This window comes from Tympanuchus pallidicinctus, unplaced genomic scaffold (genome assembly GCF_026119805.1).
Source record: "Tympanuchus pallidicinctus isolate F22 unplaced genomic scaffold, pur_lepc_1.0 scaffold2, whole genome shotgun sequence".
NCBI lineage: Eukaryota > Metazoa > Chordata > Aves > Galliformes > Phasianidae > Tympanuchus > Tympanuchus pallidicinctus.
In genome coordinates, this window is record NW_026294721.1 from 13,908,086 (window position 1) to 13,935,194 (window position 27,109).

At 39.0% G+C, this 27,109-nt stretch overlaps 1 protein-coding gene across 4 annotated transcripts; it reads left to right on the forward strand.

Moving 5' to 3' along the window:
• Nucleotides 1–1,095: 1,095 nt before the first annotated feature.
• BST1 (bone marrow stromal cell antigen 1) lies at nucleotides 1,096–26,654 on the forward strand. Of its 4 annotated transcripts, XR_008206587.1 has the most exons (10): nucleotides 1,096–1,434; nucleotides 5,079–5,208; nucleotides 6,411–6,546; nucleotides 6,978–7,060; nucleotides 7,641–7,717; nucleotides 9,069–9,161; nucleotides 11,237–11,323; nucleotides 11,819–11,878; nucleotides 23,269–23,562; nucleotides 24,147–26,645. XR_008206587.1 is itself a non-coding variant. In XM_052682354.1 (9 exons), the coding sequence occupies exons 1-9, from the start codon at nucleotides 1,265–1,267 to the stop codon at nucleotides 23,270–23,272; spliced, it is 840 nt and encodes a 279-aa protein (XP_052538314.1). In that variant the 5' UTR covers nucleotides 1,096–1,264; the 3' UTR covers nucleotides 23,273–26,654. The 4 variants fall into 4 exon arrangements, 3 of the variants coding, with proteins under 3 accessions (XP_052538314.1, XP_052538312.1, XP_052538313.1); XM_052682354.1 differs by having other exon boundaries at nucleotides 23,269–26,654; XM_052682352.1 differs by lacking the exons at nucleotides 23,269–23,562; nucleotides 24,147–26,645 and adding an exon at nucleotides 15,434–17,425.
• The last annotated feature ends 455 nt before the right edge of the window (nucleotides 26,655–27,109 follow it).

Sequence of the window (27,109 nt, forward strand, 5' to 3'; positions counted from 1 at the left end):
GCCTTGAAGAAGTAACTGAAGCACAGCATTTGCAGTGTCTCCACCATACTAAGCCCAATACTGCACATCTATGACTGGGCTAATATGGCTTTCCTAAAGAATTTGCTGCAGATAGTAAGCCAAAATGTAGCTGCACTTACAGGATAAATGCACAAGTAGCAATTTACTTGATGACAAGTAGGATTTTACCTTCAATATAATATATTGTGTGAGTACTGTTGTGTATGTATGTTAGTATATTTACATAGTACAGATACACAGCACATATATCTAGCACAATATCAATAAATACAGAAATAAAATTCGCTGAGATGTGGAAACTGCTCAGCAGAAAGAAAGGCCACATTTCCCAGAAATGTGAATCCATACAAAAATTTCTCTGAAGCTGAAAAAATTATAAATTATTTTAAAGAGGGAAATATTTGCACTGAGGAGTGCATTAATTCATACCATTTGACAGTCTAGCAGAATTCTCGAGGGAAAAGAATTTGGAGGCAAAATAAAAGCGAACAGAAGTTGAAGATATTTCTTCCATGCACAGAAGTGCCTTAAGCCTTTCTGGCTCTCATAATCCTGCCTGGTTTTGTTTACAAAGAGAACTTTAAATCACACATCATCACATCAACATTTTACTGTCAGTACCCAGTGGAAAGGCGGAAAAGGAAGTCAGTAATGATATCCATATGCATGACCCAAGATCACACGAGAATTTGGGTTATGAGATCAGCACCTATGTATTTCAATTTCTTCGTTCTTCGTATGTATTTCAGCATCTATTTTTACCTAAGCCATGAAAAAAGTGCAGCCCTTTCTTGAAACTAAATGAGACCACTCTAGAATGTGCTGCTTGCAAGCACTTGTGAGTTCTAGGAATCTGCAGTGTGGCAATTAAGCAAACTGAAGGCATTGTAAATACTTACGTTGTAAATGCTGAATAGTAAGTACACTGAATACTAAACTATATTGTAATTCTTCCCAGTTATCACCAGGTGGCAACATCAGAACCATAAAAGTCTCGTTTTCCTGAAGTAGAGGACTTTCAGATAGAAGGAAGTGATGTGTCCCTGGTTGCGGTCATTTCAGGAAACAGTATGATTACATTGTCTGGCAAGGTTCAGGTTTCTGTCCAACTTTGTCTGCTGTGTACAGAGCTACAGCTACTATTGAAGATATTAATTGGTTTCCCTTTAACTTGTATAATTTAATCTGGTCGTTTTTGTCTTTTTTTTTTTTTTCTTTTAAGAACTTGGATTGTAGAGAATTCATGATGAAGAACCTTTTTCTGTCTTTCTTACTAGGCTCCATTCTGTTTATGAACAACTTTTCAGAAGTGCAAGGAAGAAAATGGAAAGGTGAAGGTACAACACAAAACCTGGAAAGCATAACCGTTGGAAGGTGTTATGACTATATTAGAATTGTGAATCCTGCTGTTGGGTAAGTAATTGCATGTTTCTGGAATAGTGTTTGTCTTCTGTACAAATTGGTCATTAATCAAAAGTATGATGACTCTTAGCCATGAAAGTAATCCGATTGAAACCGAAACGTGTAGCTTTCTGGAAACAGAAATTGAACTTTGATGGATGTTGCAATAATACCAGTAGTGTAAATAAGGCAGTATTTTTAATGCTTCAACTTTTTTCCCCTAGTAAGGGTGTTCTATAAAAAGAACACTGCACAGAAGTTCTGGGGATGTTTCTAAAGCACCAAATCTGTCAGCGCTCCTGGAAAGACTGGCATTACTCTGTGTGTATTGTAGGTCATGTCAAGTAAGAGGGTGAAGACCACATCACAGATATCCTGTGCTGCTGATATAAACTGCTTAGCTCATCCAGGTGAAAAATCAAGTAGTAATCAACTCAGTGAAGTACTATTACCATGAGTTTTCATTGTCTGTGTCAATTACACAAAATTGGAGGAAATACCCTCGCCTAAAATGACCACGTTTTCTTTCTTCTTTACATTGTTTCGGCTTTAGTGAAAAGGAGAAATGTCTGAAGGACAGTCGCTTTGAATTCAGTCCAGAATTGCTCCTGATAGTTTGAAGGTATTTGCAGAAGGAAGCTGTCTGGATTTCTGCAGTATCGAATTGTGGTCTTGTGCAGAATTCAATAAGTTGCAAAATAGTGGAAAACACCACCACCTTCCCCCAGCTTCACTTTTTCAGTTCCTGCTGCAAAACAGGAAGATTCAGGACCTGTCTTGAAAACATACTTATGATATTTAACAAAGGCAAAGCAACATTTTTCTTAACATATCAGAACCTTTTTTTTTTTTTTTTTGAAGTTCCATAGGAAATAAAACCTCATCCTAATGCAGAGAATGCTGTACTAAAATTCTGTCAAAACAGCTCCAGTGTGGCAAATGTATAAATGCATCACAGTGGATAGCATCAGTAAGCTTTAACTATATGTTCCTACACCACTACAACATAATATAAGCTACAAAATCATGTTAATTAAAAATTATGTAGGTAACTAGACAAGTCTTATCTTGCGAGGGTTAAGAGATGCCATTTCATTTCTAGCAGAAGCAGGAATTAACTAATATATCAGAATACTCTAAAATGAGCAACATAAAGGATGGTTACTGTGGAAATGTTTGCTTTACCATGTAACTACAGTGGTATAGAAAGTATTTATATATTACAGTTTTGTGACATTTTTGCTGCATAAAGTTGAACACATTGAATTATTCTTAATCTGAACAGTTTAAAGTAAGGTTGGACATTAGCATTGCTTTCCTGAATTAAGGACCAAATAGGCAGTATAAAAAGAGCAGCTGCACAATTTATTTCATGTAATATCATAATATATTTTTATTCTCGTTCCCTTAGGTCTATGAGAAAATACTGTAACACAAATGAAATTGAAATTTCATATTGCACAGCTGCAAGCCAGATATTCTAATTATTTATAATCCTTTTTGTTCATTGTCTGCCTCTCAATTGCCCCCAGGCTAGCTTTTACAGAGGCGTAGCCACCTGGATAGCTTTTGCTTCAGAATAATTTTCAAAAATACTTCACTAACAGAAAAGAATCTGGCAAAACATGTCTTTACACTGCAAAACAATTAAAACATAAAAATGCTTATAGAAAACGCAAGAAGAACCTTGCATTAAGAGAGAACATACAGAATTGCAAAAGAGGTATTTTACAAAATGCAGAAGTGAGAAATTTGAACGAAAATCGTATTTGAAGTTGTTTAATGGTAGTATGCTGTATTACACAAACACAACTCTTATGTTAGCTGCCATATTTTTGTACAGATAGCATGTAATAAAAGCTTTTGGGGAAAAAATATTATAATAATATAGATAAAATATAAATAAATAAAATAAGATAAATAAATAAAATATATATAATAATATTAAAAATATAAAATATTATATTATATGTAATACATCTTATTTTTGTCTATTAAGATTGAGAAGAACTGTCCTGAACTACAGTCCTTCCCCACTCTGTCGTTTATGAAGTATTTTTGCCAACTAAGAAATTTTGAGTTAACAGAGAAGAATAATCTTTTTGATTTACAAGCTGTTCAAACCTGAGATGAGAAGACATGAAGTGAAAAATGCAAGTGAATTAAGCAGAAAATTACTGCTGGTTTCAACTGTCAAGATGTTAAGAGTTCAGCTGATGATAATTTACAAGCACTAACACGAAGAAGTGAGGGCTGACAGCACTCACCTCTTCTGCAAAACAAGACACAAATATATACAGTTGTCAGGAGCTAAAGTTTAACAGCTTAAAGTTAGAAATAGGGTGCAAATCCTTTTATCAAGTAAGCTGTTTAATCATTGGAACCACTGACCAAGGGTCATATTGCATCACTGAAAATTCTCAGGTCAAGGTCTCATAATTGCTTAAGGTACGTTAGTTTTTAAAAAGATGTTGGAAGCATGACCAGTTCTTTGCATGGGACCAAAGTTCTTTTTCCTGCATGGAAGCTGGCTCCTCTAACTTTAAATAATCTAGAATCTTTGCATCTCAAAGCAGCTGCTTAAAGAATCTCATGAGGAGAAGCACCAAGAGAAACCCCTCTGTATATGGATAACATTAAATGAACTAAACACTCTAATGGCTAGGTTTAGTTTACTTTTAGAGACTACTTTTATTCAAGCTTCATAATTACAGCCACTCACACTGGGGTCGCTTGGTGCATGTGAAGTACATTTTTCTGCTGAGCAGTGCTCCCAGCATAGACATTGTCACAGCGTAAGTGAGGAAGGTACCATGGGAAAGTGATGAAAGCAGCAATTCACTTTTTAATTACTTCATGCAGGTCCAGAGCTTTCGCAGATGAGCTCATGCAAATCCAGAGATTTAGGATGCTTCCATCCCTGGCTGGCTGGCCCTGTCCTTCTGCGAGAGCTTATTGTCCCCAAAGCAGAGCAGGCAGAAGGGAAATAAATGCACAGCCTTGTGTCTTTTTTCAGCCCACCTCTTCATGAGCAATTTAAATGCTGAATCCTAACAGTACTCTTGCAGCTACTGCACAGTGACAGTACATGTCCCACACAGCCTCTGTGCTCATTCCAGAAGTTAAAGCTGCATCATCCTCGAATCTGCTTACACTGAAGATGTTCTTTGTTGAAACCATTTTTCTATCATCGAAACTGTTAGTAACTCCTGCACTGGAATCTGACATTTGAGGAGTAATTTTTACATTCAGTAGCTTTGCATATTTAGCTGTGCTTTAACAGAAGTGGCTTTTTGAATCCCTAAGATTTCTGAGAAAGCTGTTTGGTTCTTTTAGCCTTTCTACCAAGCTGGATACATAGCTCACTGTGAAGACTTTACAGGGTATGTTTTGAAATGTATGTATGTCTAATTCCACACTGTAAATCCAACTAATTTTATTGCATTTTACTTCTTCATAGTTTCTTTGGAGAGGTGCTGCAGTAAGGAGGAGAAAAATGAGATACATGCTATTCCTTGGTTGCAAATTTTCTGTCTTAATCTTGTGAGGGATTTACTTTGTGGATTGAAAGAGATGGGGAACAAATCACTTTCTTGTTCTGCTTTGGAAAAAAAATAAAAACAAACCAGTTCTTCTATTTGTTTTGACAATTGCAGTGAGAAGAACTGTTCAGAGTTATGGGAAGCCTTTAGAAATGCTTTTATTAACAAGGATCCTTGCAACATTCTACCTCAAGACTTTGAATTATTTTTCAAACTGTCATTGCACGCAATTCCCGCTGGCAAGGTAATGATTATTAATGTTATGATAACAGTCCAGTGACATCTAGCAGATTTCCCATCACAGTCATTCAGAACAGACTAGAAGTCATTCTGTGGCTGATAATTCATTATTTTGGCCCACCTGCAGCTTATAAACTAAACTGGAGCTGAGTGCAGTGCATTTATCTGCATTTCTTGTAAGCAGTAACTTCAGCAGTAATCTTCATATTCCTCTGTACTACCTTACAATTCCCTTCCCCTGTGCAGGAGACCTTGATCCCCCATCAGTCCTCTCCCCAGGGGTTCTGGTGTCCTTTGTCTCTTCCTTCTTCTGTACCAGCCTCTCCCTGTGTCTGCAGTGGTTGATTGTGTTAACATTTCCTCTTCCTCACTGTTTTTGCAGTGAAAGCCTGGTATTTGTGTGTCTTCCTTTTCTGTTACTCCTTTCCCATGTTACAAATGTCTCCTGTTTTTCCTGCTGTGCCAGTAGTTCTGTTGCAGTCCCTGACCTTGCACAGCTACTTTTCCTCATGCTAGATGCTCTGCTTGCAATGGCTGTGCCTGCTCCTTCTGCTTACACACCAAATCCCAGGGCGCTGAATATTCAACTCTGTCATGTTAAAAATGTTAAACATATAAACAGAAATGAGATAGGGTGCTGTAGGATCCCATCAAAATGTATGTTTTAGCCTTCTTTAAAAGGTTGTAACACAAAGCAGTGTTTCTGCTGACATAACTGTTCCTTATCTCTAGGTGACACATGCTAAACCAACAAATGCTACTGACTGTGTAGATTCATTAATGAGAACATTTTGCAAACATGAAAGTAGCAGTGTAACATACAATTTTTTTTCACACCATAAGCCAGCATAGAAATATGAGACAATTTTCTAAGCTGTATCTGGCTTATGAATGCCTCCTCTTTTTCTTCCTTTCCCTAAATATCTGATGAAGAAAGCAAAGCTAGGCCTCATTATATTTAGTATAGATGCGATTCCAGTCTGAGTATGGTAGAAACACCCCTGAAGCCTCTAGTGATCAGAATTAACACCACTGTAAGAATTAAGTTTGTTCCTATAAATAGGTAGCTAACATTCCTGATTCTTAGCTTGATTTTGAAATAAATACCAAAATATATTTTAAAACGTTTTCAGCACCACATAAACTTGTGTCTGCACCCAAGTGGTGGTTCATTTCTTCTGTATTTTGTTTTCCTTTTTAATTTAGTCTCTCTTCTGGGAAAATAATCAGCTGCTAGTCAACAGCTTTTCAAACAGAGCTCGTCGCTACATGACTCTTGGTGACACTCTATTTGGCTTCTTTGGAGATTTTCTAAACTGGTGTGGGCAGGAAAACAGCACTGGTAAGAAGACAGCGAGTGCTATATTATATGCTTGCCTGTAAAACTGTAATGGAGACAGACTGCTGTGTTTTGGAGGATTTAATTTTGCTTAAAAATTAAGAATCGGGTAGCTCCACTGTCTTCTCTCCTGTTTTGTGTGAATACTTAAGGAAAGCACACAGTGAAACAATGCTGCACAGGAGAGAAACCATGGAATGTAGAGCTGTCTGCATCCCGGGTGTGGAGTTATGGCCATTTCAGCCAAATTATCAAGTCCACAGCATGTCACTGATAATGTTAACTGCACAGAATGGAAAATACTAAGAAAAAAATAAAACAGTTAACAGTTTCCTGTGTTATTTCAGACTATCTTGTATGTAGTTGCTTTCTGAGGTCACTTTTTGTAGCCATTATTATGTCTTTAACAGTACATCTCACATGCTTCCTGACAGGACTGGACTATGAATCCTGCCCTACTGCAGCAGAATGTGAAAACAATGCAGTGGATGCTTTCTGGAGGATGGCTTCGATGACTGTAAATAGTGCATTAACACACACTTCATACATTAGTGAGCACATCCCTGATGGTTTAGGAAAGCATTGTTGGGTCAAAACAGATTTGAGTCTCATACTGTGCTAAATTATTTCCTCGGGTACAAAGAGGCTTTTCTAGGCTGGGAATGGTGTTTAGCAGAGGGAGCCTGACTTTCATCCCATCTAGCTAACATGGTCAAATTCTATGTTAGCTGTGTTAATACATATTAAGCATATACTAAGCACAACAAGCACACTAGGGACTTTAGGACCTCCAAAGATCAAGCCCAAGGAGTGCCAAAATTCAGGTCAGGAGTGTTCCTGATCTGAAGAAGTTGTTTATAGGTTTGAGAAAATAATTTGAGAAGATAGATTGAATTCATGCATTGGCTGTATAATTCTTGTCAGCTTTACTGGAATGAGCAGGCTGGGGTTTTGGGGTTTTAGTTTGACATTATTTTCACAATTCTGCTCTGGTAAAATTGTCTCCTTGGTCATCATTACTTGCAAGACAATACCAAGTCATAGAAAAAATCTGTAAAACAAATTCTGGAAAAGAAATATTCTGTTATGTATTGCAGTACGCACAACACAGTTCTGGGGTGATACATGTCTTGTTGAATGGTTCTGCAGAAGGAGGAGCTTATCCAGTCAGAGGGTAAGAAAACTGTGTGAGCACAAAATAATGTGTTGAAGGTCTGATGTCTGTAAAGAAAAAGGTCGAACAGTGGTTTGGGTCTTCTCCTGCATGGTTAAATAACTGGTTTACTGAAGTCTGTTATATATTGTTCTTCCTGGGCTTCTGGCTCCTCTAGTTAAAGATCCCATTATGTTCTGGAGGAATATGCATTTTTCCTGATCATGTATGCATGAACAAGCAAAAGAGTTAAAAAATAACTGTAATCTTGTTTTTCGGTTATACTTTCACTATTTTAGACAGGCTTGAACACCTTGGACAGGCAAATCTACTGTTGTTTCTGGAGATCTCTGGTCAGTCGTAGCCATACCAGACTTCTCTAGAGATGGTAACTGTTAGTAAAAGCCTCCCACTTCTCCAGAAGTTTAAATTAACATGTTAACTTCATGGATAGGTCTCAACTCAGTACCAGCAGACTGCAATAACCATCCCAAGCCTTGTGATTTCTTTCCCATGCAGCAGCTGCTTGCTCAGATGCAGAAATTTAGAAGACTCATGATAGGCAAATCAGATCACACACATGGGCTGGGGCTTGGATCAGACATTATATGAAGACACAGCCATTACAAGCATTGTGATGGGAGGGGGAGGTGGGAGTGCAAAGATAAGGTCAGAAAACATTACATCTTTGCTGGAGTGTTTAAAATACAAAAAAAAAAAAAAAAAAAAAAAAACAGACATTAAAACAATCTGTTGGATTTGGCATTTTCTATTTGATGTTGGAGGATTTAGTTTCCATATTATTATCCTGTTTTAATTGATAATTATGTAGCAAAGTAAAATTACACAAGACAATAAAGTAGAAAATTAATTCTAGGCCAGGGATAAACACAGCTAGAAGTTTCTCCTTTATGGCCTTATGAATTCTTAGACCAAATCTGTTATTAATATTGCTATGATTTCATATCTAAAAATCAATCTGTTTTGTGGCTGTTGTTAAATTTTATGGAAAACAAAATTGTATTCAGTCTAGAAGTCTACAAGAACAATCCTTTTTTTGGCTAAATATCAAATGCTCTTTGTTTTGTGTTTGCATTTTAAAGTTCATTTCACTCTAATTCACCTCTAAGTCATAACTTTCTTTAGTTGAGTCCTTCAAAGGTGAAGAATATAAAAACAAAACTTCACATTAAATGTGTTTCACTTTGTGCACATTCGTAACATGAATCAGATTTTTTCAACTCTGTTGAATCTAATCATAAGATACAAATCTAAAAGCAAGCAAGGCCATATCCCACAGCAGGATCAGAGGTTTGTTTATTGCAGAGGGATTTTTTTCCACATAGTTCTAAACAAATGTTTCTCAAATCAGTTTTTTTGCAGATTATGAAATACCTTATCTCCAGAGAGACAAGATCTCACAAATAGTCATCTGGGTTGTGGATGATATTGAAGGACCAGATATGTAAGTTGTATCTTCCTACAAAAATCATTCTTTCTTCTTAAGCCTGTTTTTAAAACCTAACCTTAGCCTTTACTTTTACTACAGTTGCTCAGCAATTAAACTAAAAATATTTTAGATGCTTTTGCTGACACAGGAAGCATCAGCTGGCACTCCCAGAAGTAGACAAAATAAAAATAAATTCTAATGTTAGTTCTGATGTCCACTTAGTTTGAGATACGTTTATGTGGATCTCAAACCTTAAGTGATGGCATAGCACATGCTGTTTTAGTAGGAAAAGGGTCAAACTGAATTTCAGATTAAATGCTGATGTGAAGTATTTCTTTTGCCTTTTCAAATACATTATTTTGATTTTCACTTATCTTAACTGTTCTGGAAATCAGTAGAAGCATGGAAATGCCACAATTGGGCTCATCTTCTCTCATAACTTAAAATCAATTCAAGAATAAAGAGTGAGCTTTAACAGGTCTCATTCTGCAGTTAATTTTATTTAAAAACTAACAAACAAACAAAACAGTCTAAAAAGAATAGCCAAAAATGAAGTAAAGATTTTCAATAGAAACATGGTAGAAAATGGACTTTGTAGGTAACAGAATAGTTATGCAAGGTGATAGGCTTTGGTAAAGGAAAAATTAAGTGGTCTATTAATTATAAATTCTGGGGGAAAGTTCTCTCTCTGTGAAGGAGAGAAGCAGTCATCATGCATAGATGAATCAAAGGTAGAGGAGTAGAAGAAGTGAGCTTTACTCCAACCATCTCCACAGTCCCTGCAATTTACTGTATCATATCTCCTTCTGTGGAGATACTAAAGACCCGTCTGGATGCCTACCTGTGCAACCTATATTAGAGTGCCTGCTTTGTTATGGAGGTTAGACTCAATGATCTCTTGAGGTCCCTTTCAACCCCTGTGATTCTGTGATAGCTCTTAATTGGTCTTAAAAGTGCTCTGGCTGAATGGGGCAAGAAAAACAGCCTTAGATGTCACCATATCCACCACAAGCAGCTAAATCTCTGATGTCACCTGGATTCTTTGGAGTGTGAGGATGCTCTTCTTGAAACAATTCCTTTTTTATCCTTCTCTTTCACATATCATCTCTTTCCATTTGCTTCTCTTTCATTACATTTTGCTCTTGCCAACCCAGAGCAATATTTTACTGCAGTTCTATGGAATCTATGACAAGAGAAGCAAGTATAAGCATGTTTTATGTTAGCATTTCTGAGCCTTTCTTTTAAAACCGAAGAATCATATCTGGAAAAAAAGTATAGTTCACCTTTGCAGAAGTAGCCCTTATCACAAAGAAGAATTAGAACAAGCACTGAATTTCTACTGAGATTATATTTTAGTTTGTGTTAGCTGGATGCATGGGAATATTTATATACTTTATGAAGAGTGATTTTTTGATACCATATGATTTTCTTAGAGTCATGGGTAACTAATAGTGGCCTTACTACTTGACACTGGTGCAAGTTTAAGAAATCTCAGTAGGTTCATTGCTACCTATTGCCAAGCTTTCTTTGTTGATTGAACCAAATTAAAAAAAAATCAGTGCTAGGCACAAAAACTGTGGTTTGGATTATTCCTGATTTTTTCTGTGTTCTCATGTTTTAGCATTGTATTCAAGAAGGGAAGCAAACTTTTAACTACAAGAATAATTCTAATTTATTGTATCCAGCTTATTCTGTAAAGACACCGTCAACTTTATCACCAACTAAATAGCTGCCAAAGAGTATGAAAAATGAAAGCCTTATTTATTATTTTACAAAATTGTCTCTTTTCCTGTTTCTGTAGATGGAATCTGAAACATTTCTGGTTAATAGAATCTGCAAATGCTACACAGGTTGAAGCCAATCAAAAGTCTCTGCAAACTGAGTGTGTAAAATGCTAAACATCTGTAAGCAAATGAAGGATTGTAAATAGCAAACTACATCAGTTTTCTATGTGTTTTAAGGAACACAGAAGAGACAAATAATGGGAATTTCCTTTACAAATTCCATCAAGTTCAATGGGAACTAGATAATAGTTCAAAGGAAAATAGAAAATAAAATATTTGCAATAATATTCAACTTCTTTCTCACAGAGATTCCTGTGGATATAATACTGTACAGATATTAGAAGACAGGCTGAAAGCCCTTGGTTATGATGTCGTCTGCACTGACGATTACAAGTAAGTGAAAATCCTTCATAAATGCAGTGGATTTGCAGAAGCAATTAATCTAACTGATCTACTTTAAATTATTGCTTCGCTTCAAATAAGTGCCTCTGAAGTTGTGACTCCGGTAAGAAACTTGTTTCTTAGAGAGCTGATGCCACATTTTTTAGACTTGGCATTTCAGAGCAATGAATTCAGCAAAGTACTACATCTTATTGTATGATTGCATAAGTAAGTGCAGCATTGTACTTATCCAGGTTTAGACACAGAAGATGGCCTCGTATTCCAGTTTGCTGTAAAATGTTTATCTGGATTGAAAATCTAAGCAGTAGTTTAAATCTGTTGAATATCTGTAGAATTACTATTTAGTAACAATAGTATTTACAGCTCCAGTTCAGAGTATCGCTGTAGGGAATCTTCAGACATGGTAGTGCTGTTGAGTTTGGTTTCTTCATTAGTTTTCCTTAGTTTTCAATCTGAAAGATGGAAAACAAAACCGTCTCTTCACAGGCCTGTAATGCTGTTACTCTGCTTGGACAATCCTGACCATTCCAAGTGTACCCTTTCATCGTAAGTAAAAGAAGTTCAGTCCATCCTCGCTTTCCTTATAACCATGTGAAAAATGCAGAAGCCAACAATTAATATTCCATCTCAATCATAAATACGTAATCCATAAGCAATGTGCATTATTCCAAAGTTTATTACTTACTGTATATTGAGTAAAAGATTTGTGGCTACAAATTGTGCACAATTGTCAGTGAGTCCCTGCTATGGCAAATTAGGTGTAAATTAGTTCTCTTTAATCACACAATCATTGTCTGATGGTATGAATGAAGTTTGTAAACATGAGTGTTCTAATGCAAATTCCAAATCTTGAATTATTTTTGTTAATGCACAGATAATAAAATAATGAAATAATTTCAATAGAACTAGAGAACATTTATCCAACTACTGGAACTTTCAGTTCCAAATTTTGAGGAAGATTTTTTATCTTTCATTTTATATGCACACTCAATTTCTACATTTAAATATGTTTACTTTTGTCCAGTAGGTTATTTGCAGAGAAAGCACTTTACATCCAAAATACACATTTTTTACTGAGCAAGCATCACTTCCTTAATGTGTTTTGTTTTCCTTCCAATCAATATTGTTCTTTTCTGCATAAAGAGAAGTAAATTAATTTATATTTTATTTCAGTTAATTTTACTTGAAAGATGGCTGTTTTCATTTGTCGTTTAAGCTACATTTAAGCTACATGTTGTTACACATATAGAATATTTGATCATCTGAATATGAAAGCTACCTCACAGTTTGGAAAGTTGCAGGGTACACAAATGTGAAGTTGTTCTCTAGTTTTATTATTTGTATTCACAATCCATACATTTGTCCACATTCTATCTTCTACTGCCCTTCCTGCCCTAATTCAGACACCTGCAAATATTCTTCTACATGTTAAAACCCACATAATGCTGCAATAACTTCTGCTGCCAATAGCCCAGTTTGCTCTCCCTGGATATGGCAGCACACAGCTCCTACATGCAGTTTTGGATGCATTCTGCCTGCCTCTGAACTGAGAGTGTGTGGCAGTAATGCCTCTTTTAGCACAACAAAGGAAGTGTATGTTGCTATCCACAGCATATGTTCAATTTTTAATGCACCCTTATGGAGAAAATTATGCTCTGTTTGTTCTGGTCACTCATCACATGGCAACGTTTATTCTTACATCAAAATTATGCCCCAGCACCCACCCAGAAATGTACAATGAAAACAGTGGGATTGTAGAAATGACTGATAGTTCTAGAATCCTTTCAGTTACTGGATATAAGAAATAAACTGCTCCTGACTTCTTAAGGCATTTATTTATTACTGGATACCACTTGAAGAGTTGATTAAAATATGGTTTCCTTGTTCTGCCAGTGAATTATAAGGCTTTGCTCATATATGTCAAAGGAAAATCCAGTTGTTCCATGCAAAATCACAGCTGTGAACACAGTGATGATATTCGCAAACTGGAAAAGGACTTTATAAAATACAGTACTGTGAACTCTTAGCAGAAGACTATTCTCTCCACCTAGGTTTTAATCCGTTTGTCTCAAGGTTTTGTCATTGAGTTGCATTCCTCAGCTGAGGAAATCTGGATGCAAATGCTTTTGGAAATCTTTTTGTCTTCTTCTTTTCAATTAAGGGATGGGCATACCATTTCTGCAGTACCACATACTGTTTGCAGGGCAGCAGTGACCTCTTCCCATCCATCCTTGTTGGTACTAAAATGAACATAATCACTAGCATGTCCTAAGCACCAGTTTCATACTCTCTTGGAGTAATTACTAAACAACTCAGCCATTATCATCCTCAGGAAAAGTTTCCTTGCTTCTTTTCTTCCTGAGCTTCCTGTTCCCTCTTATGTGCATGGCAATGCAATAGGCTTAATCCACTTCAAATCTATGCTATCCCTGATCAAGACAGAGCTTCCCAATCTGCATGCTAAATATTATTGCCTATCCCAGAAATTTTAGTAGCCAAAATACTTAACACAAAAGAATACTTACTTCTCTGTAAAAATAATCTCTCCATTAAAATTGGCCATCCTTTCAAAAAGAACCCTTAAGCAGATATTTTATAAATTATTTGATGTTCATCTTATAGATCTGTTTTTTCTGTAGATGGATTCTTCCTCTGTGATGGTCCACTAACTGGCATGGGTAGAGTTTGGTCATTAATGGTGTCGCTATTAACAGCATATATCCCAGCACAGGAAGGACATGGACCTGTTAGAGCAGGTCCAGAGGAGGCCATGAAGATGATCAGAGGGCTGGAGTACTTCTCCTATGAAGAGAGGCTGAGAGAATCAAGGTTGTTCAGCCTGGAGAAGAGAAGGCTCTGGGAAGACCTCATTGCGGCCTTCCAGTATTTATATATAGGAGGCTTACAAGAAAGATGGAGAAAGACTTTTTTGCAAGGACATGTAGTGATAGGACAAGAGGTAACAGTTTTAAACTAAAAGAGGAGAGGTTTAGGTTAAATGTTAGAAAGAAATCCTTCATCATGAGGGGGCTGAGGCTCTGGCATGGGCTGCTTGGAGAAGCTGTGAGGCCCCATCCTTGAAGCTGTTCAAGACCAGGCTGGATGGGGCCCTGGCCTGCCTGGTCTAGTGAGAGGTGTCCCTGCCCATGACAAAGGAGTTGGAACTGGATGATCTTCAAGGTCCTTTCCAACTCAAGCCATTCTATGATATCCATTAAGAAGAGGCTTCTTTTGCATTTCGTGTACTTGGTGTACACACATGACATTTTAATACCTCAGTAATAAATACTGAGAGTAGGCATGTGGGCTATGCTGCATCTCCTGCCAGTATGGCTGTTTGCTGTTACAATATTCATACTTTGTTTCTTATCTTCTGGAGATTGATGTCTCCAGCCCAAAGCCATCAGTTATGCACGTGACTTTTTGTGACCACAATTCCTGTTACCTCAGCATTGCAAAGGAGAGGGCTGGCTCAGGGTAGCAGAGGAATGGCTTAGAAGGTGCTGTGATCCACGTGGGGCTTCTAAAGTGTGAACTTCACACCTCTCCAAATTTGAACTGTGTTTCTCCTGAGCCAAAATTTTTGAGCTTTGTTACCTATTTTGAAGAAAACGTGTAATCAAAAAAATTGCCCACTAGGTGGCAGAGATGTATTAAAAAAAAGCGGAAAGGCAGCCCAGTGCCAGCAATTAGTAGAGATATTTATTACTTGCGTTTTTGCAGTGTCAGTGAGTCTCGGAAATAGATCTGGATACTGTACGGAGACTCTAAAAATATAGACCTTCAGAACTACTGCCACCTAGAAGAGCTCTATACTATCTCAATTGTAAGCCAGAGATGGTACATGGATATGGAGATAAAAGAAGGTGCAGGTAGTATGCACAGACTAGGTAGAAAGAAGTGTTCTCAGGGCTCTGCACACAGGTAAATCTGTTTATAAAATCATGACAGCTGAAGGGAACCTGGTATCAAGCTTACAAAGAATCTTCTGGGTTAGTACTTGAACTGCAAACTTCACCCTTGGCAACAAACCTCTGATATTTAAAAGAATCCTAGCTCAGCCTTGTGCTGTGAACATCCTGTTTGTTTTCTTTTCTTTAGATCTGCACCAGCAGCACAAAGAGGACCTATATCTTCAGACAGAGGAGGCAGCTGGAACAGGCTCATGTTTGTTTCCTTTGTAGCCTTTTTGTTTAGATCTGCTTTAGTATACTAAGTGAATAGACTGAATCCAAATCCTCTCTTGACTTGGCTGGCTTCAATTAATTTCTAACCACAATTTCACCCAAGTTCTGGGACTGGCAAACATGCATGTTAAAACCCTGCATACTTCTCTCCAGATTTCAACTACTAATAGTACAAAAAAATTCTACTGCTGCTAGAAAGCCTCACCTATCTTTTCCTTTTCTTGTACAGAAGAACTCCCTTGCTATCTCCTATTATCCAAATTCTATAGAATGAAACTGAGGATAATGCTTTCTCTCTATTCATGTATTTCAGAAAGGAAAACAAAACTTTTTGCCCAGTAGGAGGGTAAATGGGAGCAGGAAGTAGGATTTCAAATGGGAGAACTTAAGATAACTTACCTGACAGAAAACATAATAGGTGAGATAGTGGGAAAAATTAAACTCATTTTCCTTAATAGTGTTTGAACCAAACTTAACTGAAACTATTATATGGATGTAATAGTTACAGGACATGAAAGGCACACGTTCTTACATGCAGTATTTTACTCTTAACTGCTTCCAGCTGTTCCTCAGCTGGCTATTTCCTGGCCACAGCATAACCAGCAATATGGCCAGCATCACCAGGTCTAGAAGGCTCCACACGTCATCAGCCATGATGTGAGGGAGTAGATTTATAACATTTCAAATTCAGACAAGAATCTACCTTTGTTCAGTGGACTCACTTATGACAAGACCAACATACTCAGAAACATCTTGCACTGTTTTCTCATTTCTAACATTCTTGCACTCTTTCCCACTACATCAACTCAGTAGCAAAGACAGCAGTTATTTCTTTCCAATATCTTTTGAATAAAGTGCCTTAAACTTGTTGGAAAAGCTCGGGAACATCTGTAGAGATTTTTAGCAAACCAGCAAATATAGCTAGGAAAAGAAGGCAAAGTTTTAAATACAGAGGTGTCCTCAGATCTTCAACGCAGCAAATTTCAAGCTGAGTATGGATCTCTTCTTCTGAGTTAAATGTAATTGTTTTAATTAATGTGAAAGAACAGTGTTGCCAGCATCTCTGAAGCAGCAGGACAGGAGTGAGAAACAATGAGGTCATTTGTTACTCCCTGGGGGAGGGAGAGATGTTAGCAAAAAGTTGCAAGCAAGAAAATCCCTTCTCTCTCAGCTATTTCTATGACCATACAGTAGGTGCATAGTGCAGAACACTTGGTAAATGCTCTGACTAACAAAACGCCTCATATAGAAGCTGTGTCACATTCTGAGAAATTACAATGTCTGAATGCCTGCTGATGTTCAACAGATGTTCAAATGATGTTCAAATACAGATTCAAAATGTTCAGTCATCCATACTTCATACTAGCAGTGCTGGAGATACAGCTGTCGGAAACTGCATTTCAAGGGGGAAAACATTTTAAGGGGTCAATATTTCATTGAAGACATCATATACCTATCGCTTCATTTTGAATCTAGTTTGATGCCACTATTTGGAATAGGTCTGTTAGTACTCAACTACTGATGGCAAATGAGAGTATCATGTACCATAGCATCACACGGTGCTTTGCATTTATGCAGACAAACCTGCGGAAGCTACTGACACTAATTCAGTATTTCCTATCATTGCCCATTTTTTGGACCACTCATAGACTCAATTGTGTCGCATTCTCCGTTATCACAAGGATGATTATTTCCATTCTCCCTTCTGTTAACCTATTTTGTTTCTGCTTGTTGTATCTGACAAAAACAGAACTGTAATTCAGAATAATTCATTTTATCAGCATGTATGTGCATGAACACAAGTATGTCTGCTCTTGTCTGCTCTACCTGCTCTTAAATGCAAACTGTTGAGTGCTCTGGAGTAAAAATTAATGCGAATAAAGCAAGGACAACTTGTTTACCTCTCTGCCCTTTTAATGCTGCTGGTGTTTATTTTTGTCATATTGGCCTGGTGAGATATTCAGCTGACATGACCGTGTTTCCAATCAGCCATCTCAAATGTAGTGAAACGTCCACTTCAATCTCAAGAATCTGTATTACACTTAGTTGTTCAAAGGAAGCTAACTTCTATGATAGTTTTCTTTATAATTTGCTGGAAATAATTCTGCTATATTCTACTTCAACAACAGACAGTGTAAATTGGAAGAACGGTGCTTTTAGCAGAGCCAAAAGGTTTGTCTTAAAATAGCTCACTATGGTGAGGCATGGCATCTTAGTTTAGACAAATGTTAGGGTGGCTTAAGCAGCTGACAAGTGTTGTTCTGATTTTCAGGTTTTTCCTAATTCCACTTTCTGCCCACTCTAAATTTACTTGCCATTTTATTTACAAGGTGAAGATTATTATCTGCTGATTCTTGCAGGTAGCTGAATTCCTGTATGTCTCTGGGAATTACAAAGGCAAGCTCAGAGGAGACTGTCTCCCCTGCAGCAGTGCATCTCAAGTGCAGGCTGGCAGCCAGAGGGGCTACGGAAACTAGAGCCTTGGAGCACAGCACATACCTGGCCCTCACACTGTGCCAGAGTATCCACCTCGTCTGGGCAGCCCCTCATCATCTGCCTTCTGCTATTTCCTGCCACCTGCAGCAAAAGTGAATCTGATCCTCAGTTCAGATGAGTTACCTCATACTTTTAGCAGAATATGGGTGAAAAAAGACAATGTTAAAAGTTTTATAAAAGGGAAAAGAAGTGGGAAATTAAATTTAATAATACACACTTCTTCAAGTAATAGGTACTAGGGTAATTAGTCCTTTACTTGTGGCCATTTGACAAGGAAGATCTCTGTTTTAATAAAAGGTGCCAGAAAGCTCAGAGCTGATATTTCCACAAAGCTGAGTGAAATCTCTTGGCTGTCATCTTGACTTTTGTCACCACTACCCAAAAGAATGGGGTTACATAAAATAGGAGCTGCTGGAATAATATGAAAAAGGAGAGTGATTACTAGTAAATCTTATGGCATGTATCGTACAAAAAGAATCTAAAGACAGTAAGAATAACTGATAAACTTGGAAGATACAGCATCTAATCCTGGACAAATATTTAAACACACATATACAAAAGCATATGGCTTGTTTGTCAGGTTTCCTGTTATATGTTCACATTGATCCATTCCAAGGGGCACATCTACATCCTGTAGTTCGTTCAGGATAAACTTCGCAATTTACGCAACCTTGTGCCTGCACAGCAAACTTTTATATCAACTTTGTTTCCTTGACTGCCACAGACTGCTGGGTACTTTACTCCAAAATGTGTAAGCAGCATAATAATTAGCACTGGCCAGGAAACAAAATTAGTACTGGCCAGAAAACAAGCCCTGGAAAGCTGGTGAGATGAATGCATTTGTTTTTCCTCTGCACTAAAAGTAAACTTTGAAAAGTGGTTTGCAGTAAGAAGTACGGCGACCTCGTCAGACTATTAAACAGCCCCAAGTTGGATGCCTGCTCATGCAGTCAGAAGTTCCCTACCTACTAAGTCACAGCTTTGTTGTATCTCTAACTTTCTGGCAGTCTCTTCTTTTGCAGCTGTTCCATTCTGTATAAATAAACATTTATTGATAAAAAAAAAATATATATTTTCTTCACAACATGGTTTATGCTGAATTCATTCAATTTGTGCCTCCTAGTCTGCAGATCAGTGAATTAAGTGCTAAATTCAAGAATGTTTATTTAAACTTTGTCAAAGCCATTGCTTTCTGACACATTTAAGTAGAAAGGCATACCAATAAAAGGTGAAGGTGCAGAAGAGAGAAGCAGCTTGTTTACTCACAGTGTTCTGAAGTTTCTCCACAGCTTGAGGTCTCACTGCTCCAGCAGAGTGCTTGTAGGGGAGCTGTTAACACATTGCACAAACCCTCGCTATGGCTTTGTTTTGTTACAAACATGCCACTTGGCCTGTGTAAGAAACTGTGAACCAAAAAATGCAAAAATGCTCTTTTTGAAATGGCTGATGGATGTGTATCAGAAACCTTGAGCGAACAAATGGTGGGATCAGAAGTCCCTTCTGATGTATGTTGGTGAATGATACCATGGGTTTTCAAAAAACGGCATTTACTGAATACTTTCTTTCTGGAAAAGACATACTTTGTCTCCTTTTCTGTTTCACAATGCTAATGTCTAACTGGCAAGACGGCTTTATTTTTATAACATCTTTAGCTGTCCGTGCATTTTTAGCAATCAGTCAAACTGGATGTGTTTATTTTAAAACCTGATGGCTAACATCACCTGCTCACCGGATCAAGCACAGCTGCAGTCACTCCAGTCACTGTCACCACATGCATACAACAGGGCCTCGAGCCTGTGGGCTGAGTCCAGCTGATCCTCCCTCATCCTACCTTCAGTTCTGCCCCCTAAAAACCCTGAAGAAAGTCACAAAATGTTCTGTCCCTGCATCCCCTGAGCAGCAGCACCCACAGCTCAAGGTGATCCAGAGAGCTTCTCCTGAGGGCCACTATGATGGATACCACACTGGTACAGCCCTGGGAAAGGCCCAGGCAAGGTGGTTGACCCTCCAGAGCCCTTGATCTATGTCCCTGCTTGTCTTTGTGTCCCTGTGCTCTGTTGTGCTTGTGCAGATGAGCCTCTGATGAGTTCACAGCCTCTGTGATAGGCCTGGGTGGAACTCAGCTGGGTTTTATTTCTTCTTCCTCACCTACCATTGTCTCTCTGTGCCTGTTTGTGGGAATGCAAATTAACTTTACCACATAACCTAAAATCTTGAGACATGCTTCTACACTGCTCCCAGACATTCCTCTTGCACTTTCTTCCAACATTGAAGTTAAGCTCTGTCTGGGATTCCCAGTTCAGCTGAGCTGAAGTCCTGCCACAGTTCAGCTTCCTGCACATCAGGACATACCACGTTTGGGATTTGAGGAGATTGCCCTTGAATCAACTAGCTCTTGCTTTTTTTCTTTTTTATCTTCAGTGTCCCCTGGGTGCATCCTCACCAGATCTTTGGAAAAGCCACAGTCATTAGGTCAGAAGTATTTCTATCAAACTAAACAGGGTGCATCTACAGTTCTGTAACTTTTGGTGTTTTTTTTTCTTTCGGGAGTCGATTTTTCAATTCTTTTTTCTAAGTACTCATTTCTGACCAACTGTCAATTCTGATCAAAAAGCTCCTCACACTAACAGCTAGAAACTGGTCCCTGACTCAATTCATCCCTACTAAAACACAGTGGAGAATCACTCCTCAACTGCACCAGGTCACTGAGTGCCAGTGCTGGTACATAGCACTAGAACATTCAACCCTGGGAGGAAGACTTTGCATGTGCCTATCTAAGTTTATTCTCAGTTGCAGATGTGACAGGTGATGGACAGATGAACCAGGCCATGCAGTGAGTCATGCAGGAATGAAAGAGCTTTGTGCTGTTTGCCTTAAGAATTACTCCACCCTGCCCTTCTGTAGTTAGCAGTTTATTTGAGAAACGCAGTGGGGAGGAAGGAGAAACAAGTGGCTCGAGTCTGTGTAAATACAAAAATGTTATTTTAGATGTTGCTCTGTCATGGGCTGCTGGGTTGGCTCTTTCACACTCTGCAGTTCAAAAATAGGACACCTACCTCAGCATACAGTACAGCATTCATCCATGTGCTTCCTCACATTTATTTACACTAAAAGCAGAAATAGATTTGCTAGATTTTATTGATACTGCTTATTATTGATATCTATATTTTTTCTCTTTTACTTTATTTTCTCTTTTTTTTCTTTGTGGGTTTTTTTTTTTTTTTTTTTTTTTTTTTCCTTCTTTCTTTCCATCAACTTCCTGCAGACGTCACGTGATGAGACACACTACTTACAGTCAAGAGTGCGTGTAGGGTGATGGAAAGGTCACTGGCAAAATAAGACGAAGTGGTGACATGTGGTCCTCCCACACTGTCACAATGCATAAAAATGCATAGGAAAAAAAACCGTGCGTTCCGGTCAAGATAGCAGAATGCTTTGCAGAGAAAAACAGGCATCATGCATATCAACATGCACTGATCTAGTATTTTCATTTCTCCCTTTTAAAGCCCTCAGCATTATATAAAATAAAATGAATAAATTCCATATGGAAAAACAAGCTGCTTAGCAGTGACACAGATGAAAGAAACAAAAAGGCCCCAGCAGGTTGTAATGGGCAAACTGCAAACAATTGCTGGATGGTGCCTTTTTACAGGGCATTTTATCACACTCCAGGTGCGGCAGCTTGAGCCTCCAGTCAGGTGAGCTTGCTCATGCTTGCAGAACCCATGGTATGTATGATCTGTGTTTGGAGAAGTGGAGGTAACTTTGCAGTTTCAAACCTACATGCTGCATTAGTCTCAAAACATGTCATGAGTATGGAAAAAAGTGCATGCATCCCCAGTTAGATAACAGGGATGGGACACGGTATTTCTCCAGCAACTGTTAACATGTACAGCAGCACGTAATGCTGATGGTCCCTCTGCAAACCTCCTATCCTTCCTAGGAAATGCATTCTTGGGGATATAAAGAAATCATACATTTACTTACAGCAAATGTAAGAACAAAGTGGCCTATCCACAACATCTACAGAGTACAAAGTTTCTGGGCTTTCTGCTCTGCTGCAAATTCTAACAGTGTTTCCGTTTGAACTGAAATGTCCCCTGGGTGCTCAAATATGGGTGAATTAACAAGTTCAGAAATGTCCATTAGCAACTCAGTGACGATTAAGGCATTACTGACTTTTGCAGCTATTTTCAGGGGCATCTCCTCACAGAAAATTCAGTAACAATGGATTGGCCCTACCACACACACAACATTCTTACTTCAGAGGTCTCCTGCACAATGAATTTCTCCATGGTTTTTTGGAAGATGAGTTCAGGCTGGAAACCTTATAGATTTGTAAAGCTGCAAGTGTCTACAATTAAAAGTTGAAAATGAAAATAAATGCATGTCTGTTTAAATAAATGCAGCAGTCAATTTTGCATCTGTGTTAACAACTGTTTGGTGATCTACTTAGACATAGCTCAGGTGCAAATAATTGCCATTCAAAGACAGACAGTTAATGCAACAGAACAGAGTTAGAGGACAAATGCATCAAATTCCTCCACCCTTGCTATACAATTTAACACATGGTCACAGAGCCCTGCGTTCTGTATGCAAACTACACAGGAAAGCCAGAAAAGACTTGTGAACTTTTGAATAGCTTCAAAGCTTCAATATACTTTAAGTAGATATACTATAAATAGCAACAAAGCAGAAAGTGGAGTGTATGAAATTTGTTCTCACAGAATTGACAAAATGCTAACGATATTAAAAACAATAATAATTATATACATATATATGTATTTTAAAGCCCACCAAGATGATGAACCATTGCAGTGTCAGATTAGCTGACCAAGGTTTGAAACCTAGTTACTTAGTTCATCAGTTGGGTTTGCTGCACCTCAGGAAGAGCCCTCAGGAGGGGCTGTAACGAACTGACCTGCAGTCAGCAATGTCAGCAGCTATTCTGTATCCCCACACAACACTTTGTATCACTTGTAAAGATGCTACTGTAGAACGGCTTTGCAACCTTGTAATTGGGAAGATATTTTGTCTTCAGCCTGGCTTACAAATGAAAGGAGGCATGCATTGCTTGATTTGCTTCTCCATTCTTCCACCTGTCAGTTCCTTCCTTTCCAAAGACTTGCCAATTTATTGACCAATATTATCCGAAGTCTAATGGAGTGAGTTGCAGAAGTTCTGTTCTTGTTACTAAATTCGTGCACATTCATTTCATATTGGTTTTTTTCTTCTTTTTTTCTTCCTGCGCAGATAGGGTGAACGATGAGCTACGCTGTCTTGTTCAGAGGAGATAAACCCTCACTACAGTCTGGTACTTGGACTTCAATATGTAGAAATACATTTTCTCTTCAGAAGTAACCCTAAAGAGTTTCCATTGGAAGCAAATACAGTTAGAGTAGAAATTTTTATCAAGTAACAACAACCCAAGCAGGATGATAGCAACGAGCTGAACAAGGTAGCTGGGTAATGGCAACCAGTTGAGAAAAAGAGATCTGGGACAAGGGAGTGCTGGTGTTCAAACTGTCTCACGCAGTAAGTGGGAAGGTAAGTCAGCCCACGCTCCTGGTAGAGGCATGGCTCTGTCAGAAGGCATGGCAGAGATGTCTGGGTGCTGAGACTCCTTGTTGCAGAAGCTTTGTTCACAGTAGTGGGTGCAGGGCTGGATGGCATGCTGCTCTTCACAGCTGTCACTTTGCACTCTCTGTTCTACTTACCTCAGCCCATTTCTCATTTTCACTGTTCATCTCAGCCTTCTCTAAATGTTATGACAGCAGTTACCCTGTGAAACCAGGAAGCTATGAAAAGAACAGTCATTGCTATTTCAACAAAAGGAAAGGAATAATTTCTTCAATTATTTTAAAAGCTTTGCTCTTTTCAGTTCAAATTCCCTTATTCTGAAGTTCTGCTGGGCACTGACAGCTAGCAATTACAGGTGTCCACAGTTATTAGTGGCACTGTGCCTAGTGTACTATCCTCAAAATCCAGAGCATTATGCTATAACGATTCTTCATGATTTCTAACCTGATTTTGTAGCCTTTGGAGCAGCCTATTTCCTACCATCCGGAGAACTTCAGTGCTAATATAACTAAGTTTAATCCCATTAAAGGCAGTGATGTTATTTCTAACAGAGCACTCTCACGTGAGAAACAGAATATCATGAGGAACAGCCAGGATACAATCAAATTCTATCAAACTTTTTATTCACTGAAGAAACTGAAGAAAAAAAAAAAACATTTTCTAGAGGTGAGTTTTAACCCAGGGCACTGAAAAGATGCACAACATATTTTTTTCTTATTCATACTTGCAGGTTAGTGTTATTTGGTCCTACCCTGCTGCCAGATATTTCTTTCATGAAGGATTCGTGTCCTCAGCCGTATTTTGGTGTCAGGACTGTCTGTGCTTGAAGTAAGATGCTAAATAGTAAGTGTAACTCTTGAATGGGTTGCTGGGGATGGCTGGGGGTTGTTTGTGCTCTGCTGGGTCAAAAATGTGATCCATCAGGGAGCAGTGGAAACCAGCTGCTTTTTTCTTATGATATGCTTAGCAGTACTAATGCAGGCTAGTAAATTATGCATCATATAGTTGCATTCTTACAGAAGCCTCCTGCTGCTACATGGTATCAAAGCAGAGACTGGCACACGCTTAAAGCATGTCTGTCTTCTAATCTTTTATGCCCACTTTCTGATCCTCCCAGGGATTCAGTGTAAACTGGCAGAAAAACAGACACACCTTGCCTAGAACAATATTAATTTAGCTTTGTCTTGGAAATTGACATAGCTCCAAGGGGTCTAAATCCTGAAGTTTTATCAGACATGGCACTACTTAAAATTGTCAACTTCTCGATAGAAGGCACATGTGGCCACTGGCACACCAGCCTGAGAAGCATGCAGATCCATGAGCACTTCACCACAGTGACAGTTATTGCATTACTTATGCCTACCCTCTTGTGCCAGAACATTTGCAAGAAGTGAGTTCATTCTCACATTCACATTGAGAAAGAAAGAACCATTTCCTGAAGCGCTGGCCTTCCTGCCACCCCCTCATCTCTGCTTGGTGCTATTACTCAGGCTGATCAGGCAGCAGAGGCTTGCTGAAAGGAGGCTTGGCATTTACTTATCTGCTCTATTCCTTACACAGCTTGAGGAGTTACAAACCAGCAGCAAAATCAGCTTTCAGAGCAATTCAGCCTGTACTCACCTCATTTATTTATTCTTAACAATTTGAAACCAAATCAGAAAAGAAAGAAAAGTTTTCTCATAACAGGTTATTGATAAACAACTCTCTTAAAAAGTTTTAAACTTTAACTATTCCAGTTGTGCCACTCAAAAAGAAACTGACTTCAGAATTCCTGAAGGTAGGCGTCTTCAATACCTAGAACAAGCGGAGAATGCAGTTTCACTGTGTAAATTGTTTTGGATAACAACTTCTGTTTTTCCAATGTGACATTTCCTTAGTTAATAAAACTGAACTGCAGCAAGTTGAAAACACATGCAAGAAACATTTTGGGGAAAACTCGTTAAATCACAGAATGGCCTGGGTTGGAAGGGACTTCAAGGATCATGAAGCTCCCACCCCCCTGCCCCAGACAGGGCTGCTAACCTCCACATTTCATACTAGACCAGGCTGCCCAGGGCCCCATCCAATCTGGTCCTGAACACCTCCACGGACGGGGCATCCACAACCTCTCTGGGCAGCCTGTTCCAGCACCTCACCACTCTCACAGTAAAGAACTTCCTCCTGACATCCAAACTAAATCTTCCCTCCCTCAACTTAAAACCATTTCCCCTTGTCTTGCTGTTATCTACCCCGTCAAAGAGTTGACTCCCTTCCTGTTTATAGGCTCCCTTTAGGTATTGAAAGGCTGCAATGAGGTCACCCCACAGCCTTCTTTTCTGCAGGCTAAACAAGCCCAGCTCCCTCAGCCTATTTTCACAGGGGAGGTGCTTCGGTCCCCTGATCATCTTCGTGGCCCTCCTCTGGACCCTCTCCAACAGCTCCCTGTCTTTCTTGTCTTGGGGCTCCAGACCTGGACACATTATTCCAGATGGGGCCTCACAAGAGCCGAGTACAGGGGGACAATCACCTCCCTGTCCCTGCTGGCCACCCCTCTTTTGATGGAGCCCAGGATACCATTTGCTTTCCAAGCTGCAAGGGCACATTGCTGGCTCATGTTAAGTTTTTCATCCACCAGGACCCCCAGGTCGTTCACAGGGCTGCACTCAAGGACCGTTCCTTCCAATCTGTATGGATGCCTGGGATTCCTCTGGCCCAAGCTCAGAACATTGCACTTTGCTGTGTTGAACCTCAACAGTTTCACCCAAGCCCACCTTTCCAGTTTGTTGAGGTCCCTCTGAATGGCATCCCTTCCTTCCACTGTGTCAACCACACCACTCAGTCAGTTCTCCTTTTACATTTACCAAAGGAGGTACACTTGCTTTGGCCTATCTCTTCTGGCCAATGTATCTGTAGAATGTCTTCATACTGTTTTTCACATTCCTTGCCAAGTTCAGTTCTGCCTGCGCCTTGGCTTTCCTGATCCCATGTCTGCCAAGTCCAGACTACATCCTTGTATTCTTCCCATGTGATATGCCCTTGTTTCTGCAGCTTGTATATAGCTTTCTTTGCCTCTCAGTTTGCCTGTCCAGCAGGTCCTTGCTGAGGCATGCTGGTTTCCTGCCCCCTCTGCCTGCTTTCTTTTTCAGAGGGACAGAGAGCATTTGTGCTCTCAGAAAGGCATCCTTGAAGAGTAGTCAGCTTTCCTCAACACTTTGACTTCAAAGACAGCATCCCAGGAGATCTTGGCCAACAATTCCTTGCACAGCCTAAAGTTCTTTCTCCTGAAGTTCAGGGTCCTGACCCCACTCTTTGCCAGACTCAGAGTCCTTGAGATCACTGGTCAGTGCAGCCCACACAGCCTTCAACCTTAGTGCCTTTAATGATCTCCTCCGCAATGGCAAGCAGAGGTCCAGCAACACTTCACCTCTGGTCTGTCTGTTCAATATCTGGATCAGAAAATTATCATCAGTGAATAACCTTGTGTGTATAATTTATTAAACAATCATAACGTTCAGATCCAAATACCTGTATTATC

What these genes read in the sequence shown, in the direction of transcription:
- BST1 (XM_052682352.1), top strand. Translation starts at nt 1,265, where the DNA reads ATGATGAAGAACCTTTTTCTGTCTTTCTTACTAGGCTCCATTCTGTTT. An exon ending in TGGGCAGGAAAACAGCACTG is followed by an intron (nt 6,547 to 6,977) that starts GTAAGAAGACAG and finishes GCTTCCTGACAG; the next exon opens with GACTGGACTATGAATCCTGC. An exon ending in GTCTGCACTGACGATTACAA is followed by an intron (nt 11,324 to 11,818) that starts GTAAGTGAAAAT and finishes GTCTCTTCACAG; the next exon opens with GCCTGTAATGCTGTTACTCT.